At 37.6% G+C, this 12574-nt stretch overlaps 1 protein-coding gene across 1 annotated transcript in view; it reads left to right on the top strand.

The window, feature by feature from the left end:
- Positions 1-12574, top strand: part of ZNF638 (zinc finger protein 638) — a 105897-nt gene that overhangs the window by 22718 nt on the left and 70605 nt on the right. Inside the window, exons 3-4 of the mRNA XM_060187168.1 lie at positions 5240-5301; positions 8132-8170. Of these exons, the coding sequence (XP_060043151.1) occupies positions 5240-5301; positions 8132-8170 (101 nt within the window). The remainder of the gene's footprint in view (positions 1-5239; positions 5302-8131; positions 8171-12574) is intronic.

Genomic DNA, 12574 nt, shown 5'->3' with positions numbered 1-12574 from the left:
AAAAAAAGAAATGACAAACTACTTAAAATTTAGACATTTTTGGGCGTGCGACAGTAGCACAATGAATTAAGTGCACATGGCGCGAAGCACAAGGACCTGCCTAAGGATCCTTATTCAAGCCCCCAGCTCCCCACCTGTAGGGGAGTCGCTTCACAGGTGGTGAAGCAGGTCTGCAGGTGTCTTTCTCTCTTCCTCTCTGTCTTCCCCTCCTCTCTCTATTTCTCTCTGTCCTATCCAACAACGATAATAACTACAACAATAAACAAGGGCAACAAAAGGGAATAAAGTAATAAAAAAAGAAATGACAAACTACTTAAAATTTAGACATTTTTGGGAGTGCGACGGTAGCACAGTGAATTAAATGCACGTGGCGCGAAGCACAAGGACCTGCCTAAGGATCCTTATTCAAGCCCCCAGCTCCCCACCTGTAGGGGAGTCGCTTCACAGGTGGTGAAGCAGGTCTGCAGGTATCTTTCTCTCTTCCTCTCTGTCTTCCCCTCCTCTCTCTATTTCTCTCTGTCCTATCCAACAACAACAACAGTAATAACTACAACAATAAAACAGGGGCAACAAAAGGGAAAATAAAGCAAACAAAAAATATTTTGACTTTTTTTCCTTAGCAGTTTATACAGTCTTAGTAGAAAAGAAAATTACACAATGATGACTTGTTTTTGAAAATATTTTATTTCTATTATATTAAATAGAGACAGAAATCGGGGGAGAAAAGGAGAGAGATACAAGTATGTAACTTTTTATTGAGAACAACTTTATTTTTAACTTTTAATTGGGGGATTAATGTTTTACAATCAACAGTAAATATAATAGTTGTACATGCATTACACTTCCCAGTTTTCCATATAACAATACAACCCCCACTGGGTCCTCTGCCATCAAATTCGAGGACCTGAACCCTCCCCTCCACCCACCCCAGAGTCTTTTACTTTGGTGCAATATGTCAACTTCTGCCTGAGAGTGAGATCATCCCATGTTCATCGTTCTGTTTCTGACTTATTTCACTTAACATGATTTCTACAAGCTCCATCCAAGATGGGCTGAAACAGTGACATCACCATTTTAATAGCTGAGTAGTATTCCATTGTGTACTTACTACAACTTACTCAGCCATTCATCTGTTGTTGGACACCTGGGTTGCTTTTCCAGGATTTGGCTATTAGAAATTTGTGCTCCTCCATTTTAATTAAGAGGCAACAAATAGCTTGATTATACTTGTGTGACAAATGTTTCTATCTTGATTTCAGAGTTGTATTAGTTAAAAGCATTATTAATTTACTACCACCAGCTGTATTTAACAGTATGTGATTAAAAAGAAGTATAAATTTGTTCTCTGACATAAAAAAGTTTGTCTACTTAGAAGGTAACATATTACCTTATGCAAAGATCCAGGTTCAAGCCCCTGCTCCCCACCTACAAGGAGGAAGCTTTATGAGTGGTAAAGCAAGCACTGCAGGTGTCTCTTTGTCTCCCTCTATCTCATTCCCTCTCAATTTCTGACCTATCAAGGGGAAGAAAAATAAAACTTGCATAGTTTTATTAAAACATGTCTAAGTGACAGCGACTGCCTACATTCAGTCTGTGTTGACTAATCTATGAGGAAACACTGTCTGAAGAAACTGAAGATGGTTCTTGAGTTTACATATTAAGTCTGGGTTGAGGGGGGTAAAATTTAGTGCGATAACAAGGAATCTACACTTTTTTTTTCCTTGAAGATTTGTTATTGTAAAAGGCAGAGAGAGAAAGAGAACCAGAGAATCATTGTGGCACGTGAAGTGCTAGAGGTTGACCTGTAATGTGAGATTCCAAGGCATATTATCCATGGCACCATTTTTCTGGATCTCAGAGTCTAGAGTTGACTTGAGATGTAGGCAACTAAAGTGAAGTGACCTGTTTGTTGGAAGGGTTCTGTGGATGATAAATCTGGGTATGCAGGGTGAATAGAAATGACAGATAGGTTAGAGACCTTATTTGAGACCTCAAATTGATAAAATCCTTAGTTGGTGAAAGTCTGGATTAATGTGATAAAAGCAAAAAATTAAAAAGGGAAATAAATCATTTGTTGATAGCTTTTATGGAGAAAGATTGCAATTTCCTCTCCCCCCCCTTTTTTTTTGGAGATATTTACTTATTTATTTTTTTAGATAGACTGAAATCAAGAAGGAAGGGCAAGATGGACACCTGCAGCACACTTCACCCCTTGTGAAGGTTTCCCCCTGCAGGTGGGGAATGGGAGCTTGAACCTCGGTCCTTGTGCACTGTAATGTGTGCACTTAACCAGGTGTGTCACCACTTTCCTCCCATGATTACCATCACAACCAGTATTTTTTTTTTTTAACAAAACAATAATATGAGACCTCATAATAGATATATGTATATGTGGACTTAGATGTTGCAAAACTACCTCTGATTTGTTTCATTGTGCTGCTTTGTGTGTGCATATATGTGACAGTGTAAATACGTAGCCAGTAAATGAGAATTATCAGTTGGCCACCTTTTTCTTGCTAAGTAATATCTGACAGTATGTTTTTCACCTCTGGGTATTTAAAGCTGTTGTTTGAAAATGACAACGATAGGTTACAAAGTGTGCTTCTTTTCTACATTGAGACTTTAGAAGAGGAACTAATTCATTTAAAAATTAGGTCTTTAGCGCAATGGGTTAAACACACGTGGTGCAAAGTGCAAGGACTGGAGTAAGGATCCGTTCAAGCCTCTGGCTCCCCACCTACAAGGGGGAAGGGTCCCTTCACAAGCAGTGAAGCAGGTCTGCAGATGTCTTATCTTTCTCTTGCCCTCTCTGTCTTCCCCATGTCTCTCTATTTCTCCCTGTCTATCTAACAATGACGACATCAATAACAACAACAGCTATAAAAATCAACAAGGGAAAATAAATTTAAAAATATATTTAAAAAAAATTAGGTCTTGGGCAGGGGTAGATAGCATAATGGTTATGCAGAGACTTGAGGCTTCAAAATCCTAGGTTCAAACCCCCCCCCCCCCACCGAACCACCAGAGGGCAGAGTTGAACAGTGCTCTGGTAAAAAAAAAAAAAAGCAAAGAAAAATTAGGTCTGTGACCTGGAAGTTGGTGCAGTGGAGGAAAACACTGAACTCTCAAGCATGAAGGCCCAATTTGGCAACATGTGCCAGAATGATGATTCTCTGGTTCTCTCTCTCCCCCTGAATCATAAATAACTAAATAAATACACACTTTAGAAAGTAAAAATTAGGTCTTTTTGACTGAAATAAATTCAATTTGAAAAAATACTTACTGATGAAAGATGATTGACATACTTGAAGGATAGCATGACCTCTAATATGGATAAATATTTTTTTGATTCTGGGTCCTCTTAAGTTTAAAGTTCTTGGGAGTCGGGCTATAGCTCAGTGGGTTAAATGCAGGTGGCGCAAAGCACAAGGACCTGCATAAGGATCCCGGTTCAAGCCCCCCAGCTCCCCACCTGCAGGGGAGTCGCTTCACAAGTGGTGAAGCAGGTCTGCAGGTGTCTGTCTTTCTCTCCCCCTCCTCTCTCCATTTCTCTCTGTCCTATCCAACAACGACGACATCAATAACTACAACAATAAAGCAACAAAAGGGAATAAATAAATAATAAAAAAAAGTTTAAAGTTCTTGTTGCATCTTTTTTTTTCTTTATTCTTTTAATAGTTTTATTTATTTTTATTGTTGGATAGAGACCGGGAGAAATTGAGAGGGGGAAAGGGAGATAGAGAGGGAAGAGACAAGGAGATACTTGCAGTCCTGCTTCACCATTTGTGAAGATTTCCCCCTGCAAGTGCGGACCTGGGACTTGAACCTGGGTCCTTGCACACTGTAATGTGTGCCCCTGCATCTTCTTCTTAGTAGGTGAGTATTATTTTTTTTTTCCCTAGGGAGGCAGTAGTACTGTTGTCAGATTCTTATCTAACCTGGATAGGTTATTAGATAGTTTAGAAATCAGGATGATATAAGTATATTTACTGATCTTGAAGCAAGCAGTGCCAGTGAGTGAAGAGATTACTATTAAAGACAGTAAGAGAATAGGACTTGTGTAGAACTAGGGAAGAGAGTAACTTAAAAAAAAAGGGCAACTGTCAGCGATAGCTGATAGGTGCTATATAAAATACATGTCCCGTATTGCCATATCTTTATATTACTTAATCTGGAAATACGGATTTAGTGATAACAATTACTGGATTTTTAAATGTTGACAACTAATTTAAAAAATTTTAAATTAATTTTATATTTCTTAGTGGGCCCAACCTACTGTGTGTCTATTTGATTTAAACAGTGTATAGTTAGTTAATGTCAGAGATGAAGCTTTGATAGTACTGAAGATTTAAATGCCAATCTCTTCTAGCTTTCTGTTTGTATCAATGAACGTGGTAGGAAAATATTTGTGTTTCACAAACAACATCCAGTTTCATGACTTAAATAGTTGAGAGTTTGTCATAACTTGTTGCTGTCTTAGAAGTAACATTCAGTTGTTTTCAGTAAGTTTCAAGGTTGATTATATAAAATTAATTTTACTCTTGATTTTTAACTGTGGAAACTTCTATTTCATATTTAGCAGTGAGAAACTGAAATATTTTTGAAATGAAAATGAATAGCATTTTATATGAGGAAATATTTAAATTACTGAACTGTGGAGATAAACACATTGCTTTTCACTAACTTTCACTTGAGGAACTAACTTTTAAAATTATACTTTTGGTTTTTGTTATTTTTTAATACAATGTATCTTCGAGAAACCATTATGATATAGAATGTAATATTGATGGGCAGACTTATAAACAAAATAATGTTTGAAAAGCATTTTGTTCATTGTAAAGCCCCATATGTAAGGGATATTGTATCTTTGAAACAGTGCTATTGTCCTGTAAATCTTGAAAATATATTTGACTAGATGGTACTAACCTAAGAGGTAGGGATTTTTGTTTTTAGTATTGTTAGTTTGGGTTTTAGAGCTATAAGTCATTGATGCCCTAATTTTGACTATACCATTTAAAGAATTTTCTATACTAAAATGGTTTAGAATCATATGAGTGAGATTCTGTGTTATGTACATTGGCTTGGAGACCTTTTATTTTTGTGCATTTTTAGTAACATACATTTATAACTAGAGTTTTTTTTAAAGCAACATGTATATTGTGTATATATATAAATGTATACAGTGTGCCATTAAAATTAAATTTTATATTCTATTAACATTTTTCTCCCTTTACAATAGGATTGGATTCAACATCAAAATACGTCTACACATATTGAGAGCTGCCGACAATTACGTCAACAGTAAGAGCAATAATTTTTGTTTTTATAGGATAAAGATTTACAACATAGCAAATTTTCAGGTATAACCATTTAGTGCTTTTCACGTAGTGCTTTGAAGGAAAATATTTTTAGAAAACTGTCTTTTTTTTCCAGTGGAGAGTTAAGTAAAATCCTTTCTTTTGACTAATTTAATCCTTTAGTTAAACTTTTAATGTTATTAATTCTTTCCTTACTAGTTTGCCTTCCTTAGAATGACTTACTGTGTTTCAGAGCACAAAAAAACCTTCTCTTTGGTTTCTCACCCTCTTCTTCCTCAAAGGATAAACAACTATAAACAAAACCAAACTCAACACTAGCATTTAATTTTAGATCTAAAAGTCATCTCTTGAGAACCTATTTTCAGAAATAAACCTTAATTTTAAGTAGGAGGTGAACAAACTAGATGTATTTGCTTCATCAGCAGTGTTATTGTAAAACTTCTACCCTCTTTAGTGTTTTTACTTTTTAATTTATTTTTTTAATATTTTTTATATTTATTTATTTTCCCTTTTGTTGCCCTTGTTTTTTATTGTTATAGTTGTTGTTGTTATTGATGTCATCGTTGTTGGATATGACAGAGAAATGGAGAGAGGAGGGGAAGACAGAGGGGGAGATAAAGACAGACACCTGCCGACCTGCTTCACCACCTGTGAAGCGACTCCCCTGTAGGTGGGGAGCCGGGGGCTGGTACTGGGATCCCTGCGCCCATCCCTGCACTTCATGCTATGTGCGCTTAACTCTCTGCACTACTGCCTGGTACCCGCTCACCAGAGTTTTGTGCCCCAACCCTCAATAATAAACACTATAGTTTTCACAAAATCTTAAGAGACAGGTTGACTACTTTTTTTTTTTTTTTGCAAGTTCATGTGTTTCTTTATTTCACACAGGAACAAAACCATCCGATAGTTGTCTTTTACTTCCTTATTTCACTCTCACCTCCATTTCTATCTAGTTTTGTCCTGAAGGACACATTTAATCTTTTTTAATTGCAGAGTAGTATATTTCATGGAGTATACACATTTGTTAGTGGACATTTAAGTTGCTTCCATACACTGAAAAATAATTAAGTAAGGGCTCATTATTAGCTTATAAGACTCTGAGTGGGGGTGGTTCTTGTTTTCAGAATAGCTGAATTGGGTGCTAGAGTACAAATGAGAGTGTCAGAAAAAAAATTGTCTTTTGACTGGTGTTTCTGTCTTCTATTCCAGGTATGCTTTCTCCACAAAGCAAAATAATCCTCATAGTTTTGAATTTAAGTGTTCTGCAGGACTAGTATGTGTAAGAAAAGGCATTTCTTTTCCCATAACTCCCACAGATATTCTTAGTTTGACTCTTTTGTTTCACTTTGGCTTAATTGCCCACCTCTAAACCTGTTGTTTTCGCCGGGCTGGCTTCACGGGCAGGTAACAGACGACCAGGGACTCATGGCTGGGTTGTACGCAGTATCTCTTTATTCATGCAGGATGCAGCACAATCTAAGCCGAGCTAAGCTAAACTCAAGTTAAAGTACCCTAAAACTCACAATGCTGTCTTTATATATACTTGTTAGGGTGGAAACAGGATGTGACATAGAGAGGGTGGAGAGAAAAGTGACTGGTGAAAATCAGAGTGTGACAATGAGGGGGTGGAGCAGGCGAGAATCCTATCACTGAACCACCAATGCCCTGGAGGGAGGGTGGTACTTGTTAACAGCGGTTATGTAAATAGAATGAAGTGGTTATGTAAATAGAATAGTGTTAAGCAGGGGGGATTTAAACCAAATGAAACAGAAGGGGTCTCATGCATACCAACATAAACCAGTTATAATGGTTGTCACATAGGGTACTTTACCTAGTCCTGAAGCTAAACCCTACCTGAGTCATGTAAACTTAGAAATTAGACCAGTTTCTGGAATAAAATAAATGTATATAGTCCTTTCATATGTTACGATTGCAAGAAAATTAACCTAATTCATGCATGTTGGTAGACCTTTAGAAGAGCTACAACTTTTGTGATTTATTTCCTGACCCTCTTACTAGTCAAATCTCTCTGAGAACCAGTACAAACAGCACCATTTGTGGGATTTTCCTTATAATGATGTCCCCTGGATTTCTGCAAAGACTTCTCTTCTGTCTAAGCTTCTCTCTTATATCTTTGATGTACCTCTTAACAGTTTTCATTTATTTATTTATTTATTTATTTTTCCTTTTGTTGCTCTTGTTGTTTAACATTTTTGTGGTTATTGATGTCGTTGTTGTTGGATAGGACAGAGAGAAATGAAGAGAGATGGGGAAGACAGAGAAGGGGAGAGAAAGATAGACACCTGCAGACCTGCTTCACCACTTGTGAAGCGATTCCCCTGCAGGTGGGGAGCCAGGGGCTCGAGTCAGGATCCTTACACTGGTCCTTGTGCTTAGCGCCACCTGTGTTTAACCTGTTGCAACACCGCCCAACTCCCCTTTTATGTGTATTGCTTGGTTTAGCCAAATAAAATTTGAGACCTTTAAAGTATGGCCATATGTTACTTTTCCCTTACTTGCCTTTTAGCATAGTACTTAGATTATTTATTGAATTAGATACAAAATATTACAGAAAATTTTTGTTGTTTTATTTATTTTTATGAGAGAAGTACAGAGTGTATACAAAGAGAGAGACTAGAGCACTGCTTAGCTCTGGTTTATAGTGGTGCTGGGTATTGAACCTTTGTGTTTTAATATGTTACTAAGTTATGTGAATATAGGTTTTGGATCATCCTGTTTCCTATAGGGGAGCAATTATTGAGTCATATAGTCTTATTTTAACTGTTCACTGATATTATTTATTTTTAAAATAGGTATCCTGATTGGAATCCTGAGATCCTCCCATCAAGAAGGTAATTTTTTAATATTTATTCATTTATTTTCACTTTTGTTGCCCTTGTTTTATTTTTGTAGTTATTATTTTGTTGTTGTTGATGCCATCGTTGTTGTATAGGACAGGGAGAAATGGAGAGAGGATGGGAAGACATAGAGGGGAGAGCAAGAGAGACACCTGCAGACCTGCTTCACCACCTGTGAAGCAACTCCCCTGCAGATGGGGAGCCGGGGGCTCGAACAGGGATCCTTACGCTGGTCCTTGCACTTTGCATCACGTGTGTTTAACTGGCTGCACTACTACTCTACTCCCCAAGAAGGTAATTTTTTTTAAAAAGTAGTATTGAAACTTGGTTTTCTTTCAGAAAAGGACTTTTTATTTTATTTTAGTTTTATTTTTTAGTGACAATATTGTTTTACAAAATGATAACGGGTATAATTCTGCACTGTTCCCATCACCAGAATTCTATATCCCTATACCCTCCATTGGAGCTACAGCAGTTCTCCCAATGCTGCAGATATGGGTTGACTTATTATTTTTTTCTCTTTTTTTTTTTTATTGGGGAATTAATGTTTTCCATTCAACAGTAAATACAATAGTTTGTACATGCATAACATTTCCCAGTTTCCCATTTAACAATACAACCCCCACTATGTCATTTATATTCCTTCATGGACCTGTATTCTCCCCACCCACGTACCCCAGAGTCTTTTACTTTGGTGCGATACACCAATTCCATTTCAGATTCTACTTGTGTTTTCTTTTCTGATCTTGTTTTCAACTTCTGCCTGAGAGTGAGATCATCCCATATTCATCCTTCTGTTTTTGACTTATTTCACTCAACATGATTTTTTCAAGGTCCATCTAAGATCAGCTGAAAACGGTAAAATCACCATTTTTTACAGCTGAGTAGTATTCCATTGTGTATATATACCACAACTTGCTCAGCTACTCATCTGTTGTTGGACACCTGGGTTGCTTCCAGGTTTTGGCTATTACAAATTGTGCTGCCAAGAACATATGTGTACACAGATCTTTTTGGATGGATGTGTTGGGTTCCTTAGGATATATCCCCAGGAGAGGAATTGGCAGGATCGTAGGGTAGGTCCATTTCTAGCCTTCTGAGAGTTCTCCAGACTGTTCTCCACAGAGGTTGGACCAATTGACATTCCCACCAGCATTGTAGGAGGGTTCCTTTGACCCCACACCCTCTCCAGCATTTGCTGCTGTTACCTTTTCTGATGTATGACATTCTCACAGGAGTGAAGTGGTATCTCGTTGTTGTCTTTGTCTGCATTTCTCTGACAATCAGAGACTTGGAGCATTTTTTCATGTGTTTCTCAGCCTTTTGGATCTCTTCTGTGGTGAATATTCTGTCCAAGTCCTCCCCCCATTTTTGGATGGGGTTATTTGTTGTCTTGTTGTTGAGTCTGGCAAGCTCTTTATATATGTTGGTTATTAAACTCTTGTCTGATGTATGGCATGTAAAGATCTTCTCCCATTCTGTGAGGGGTCTCTTGGTTTGGGTAGTGGTTTCTTTTGCTGTGAAGAAGCTTTTTAATTTGATGTAGTCCCATGGGTTTATATTTGCCTTAGTCCTCTTTGTAATTGGATTCGTTTCATTGAAAATGTCTTTAAAATTTATGCGGAAAAGAGTTCTGACAATATTTTCTTCTAAGTATCTGATAGTTTGTGGTCTAACATCCAAGTCCTTGATGCACTTGGAATTTACTTTTGTATTTGGTGAAACACAGTGGTTCAGTTTCATTCTTCTGTATATTTCAACCCCTTGTTTCCAACACCATTTCTTGAAGAGACTCTGCTTTCCCCATTTAATAGTCAGAGCTCCTTTATCAAAGATCAGATGTCCATAGGTGTGGGGGCTCACTTCTGGGCTCTCAGTTCTATTCTACTGGTCAGTGTGTCTATTGATGTTCCAGTACCAAGCAGTTTTGATGACAATGGCCCTATAATACAGTTTGAGATCTGGGAGTGTGATGCCTCCGGTTCTGTTCTTTTTTTCTCAAGATTGTTTTGGCAATTCTAGGTCTTTTCTGGTTCCAGATAAACATTTGTAGCATTTATTCTATTCTCCTAGAAAATGTGCTTGGGATCTTGATGGGGACAGCATTAAATTTGTAGATGGTTCTGGGTAGTATATTCATTTTGATGATGTTAATTCTACCAACCCATGAACATGGAATATCTTTCCACTTCTTTGTGTCTTTTTCAATTTCCTTGAGTAGTGACTCATAATTTTCAATATATAAGTCTTTCACTTCTTTGGTTAGGTTTACTCCTAGATATTTTATTGTTTTTGATGCTATAGTAAAAGGAATTGATTTCTCGATTTCAATTTCTTCTAGCTTAGTGTTTGCATAGAGGAATGCCACTGACTTTTGAATGTTAATTTTATAGCCTGACACCTTACTATATTTCCTGATGATTTCCAGAAGCTTCTTGCTGGATTCCTTAGGTTTTTCTGTGTATACTATCATGTCATCTGCAAATAGGGAGAGATTGACTTCTTCTCTTCCAATCTGTATCCCTTTAATTCCTTGCCCCTGTCTGATTACTGTGGCAAGAACTTCCAACACTGTGTTGAATAGTAATGGTGATATTGGGCAGCCCTGTCTACTACCTGATCTGAGTGGAAATGCTTCCAGTTTTTCACCATTGAGTATGATGTTGCCTGTAGGTTTGCTATATATAGACTCCACTATCTTGAGGAATTTTCCATCTATTCCCATTTTTTGTAGTGTTTTGATCATAAAGTGATGTTGTATTTTGTCAAAGGCTTTCTCTGCATCTATGGATATGACCATGTGGTTTTTGGTCTTGCTTTTGTTGATGTGGTGGATCACATTGATTGATTTACGTATATTAACCCAACCTTGCATGCCTGGGATAAACCCCTCTTGGTTATGATGAAGAATCTTTTAAATATACTGCTGTATCTGGTTGGCTAGAATTTTGTTCAGTATTTTAAAATCTATGTTCTTCAGAGATATTGGTCTGTAGTTTTCTTTTTTGGTTGTGTCCCTGTCTGCTTTTGGTATCAGAATGATGTTGGCTTCATAAAAGCTGGCAGGGAGTATTCTAGTGTCTTCAGTCTTCTGGAAGACTTTTAAAAGTAGAGGTATTAGTTCTTCTTTGAAGGTTTTGTAGAATTCATTTGTAAAACCATCTGGTCCAGGACTTTTATTTTTGGGGAGATTTTTTTTTTAAAATTTTTTCCTCCTCCAGGGTTATTGCTGGGCTCGGTGCCTGCACCATGAATCCACCGCTCCTGGAGGCCATTTTTTCCCCTTTTGTTGCCCTTGTTGTAGCTTCGTTGTGGTTATTATTATTGCCCTTGTTGACGCAATTCGTTGTTGGATAGGACAGAGAGAAATGGAGAGAGGAGGGGAAGACAGAGAAGGGGAGAGAAAGATAGACACCTGCAGACCTGCTTCACCACCCGTGAAGCGACTCCCCTGCAGGTGGGGAGTCGGGGGCTTTAACCGGGATCCTTACGCCGGTCCCTGCGCTTTGCGCCACATGCGCTTAACCCACTGCGCCACCGCCCGACCCCCATTGGGGCGATTTTTTATAACTGTTTCAATTTCATTAGCTGTGATGGGTCTGTTCATGTTATTCACTTCCTCTTTACTTAATTTTGGAAGTTGGTAGGTATCTAGGAAATCATCCATTTCTTCTGGTTCTCTATCTTGGTGGCATATAGTTGTTCATAGAAGCCTCGCATGATATGTTGAATTTCTGCAGTGTCTGTTGTGATATCTCCTCTTTCATTTACTATCTGATTTATTTGGGTCTTCTCCCTTTTTTGTTTTGTGAGTCTGGCTAAAGGTTTGTCGATTTTGTTCACTCTTTCAAAGAACCAACATTTACTTTCGTTGATCTTTTGTATGGTTTTCTTATTCTCAATGTTATTTATTTCTGCCCTAACTTTAGTGATTTCTGTCCTTCTGGTTGCTTTAGGGTTCCTTTGTTGTTCTTCTAGGTCTTTAAGATGTGCAATCAGGCTGTTTATTTGTGCTTTTTCTTGTTTCCTAATCTGTGCTTGTATAGCTATGAACTTCCCTGTCAGTACTGCCTTAGCTGTGTCCCAAATATTTTGATAGCTTGTGTCTTCATTTTCATTGAAGTCTTGAAACATTTTGATTTCTTCCTTGATTTCCTCTTTGACCCAGAGGTTGTTAAGAAGTGTACTGTTGGGCTTCCACATTTGGGGACTATTACTAATCTTTTGTTGATTGTTAAGTGTTAGTTTAATTCCACTGTGGTCTTAGAAGATGCTTGGAATGATTTCAGTGCTCTTGAATTGGCTGATGCTGTCTTTGTGGCCTAACATACGGTCTATCCTTGAGAATAACCCATGTGGATTTGAGTAAAATGTGTATTCCAGTTTCTTGGGATGAAT

The sequence above is a fragment of the Erinaceus europaeus genome, chromosome 3 (genome assembly GCF_950295315.1).
Source record: "Erinaceus europaeus chromosome 3, mEriEur2.1, whole genome shotgun sequence".
NCBI classification, from domain to species: Eukaryota; Metazoa; Chordata; class Mammalia; order Eulipotyphla; family Erinaceidae; genus Erinaceus; species Erinaceus europaeus.
This window is presented reverse-complemented; position numbering and strand designations above follow the sequence as displayed.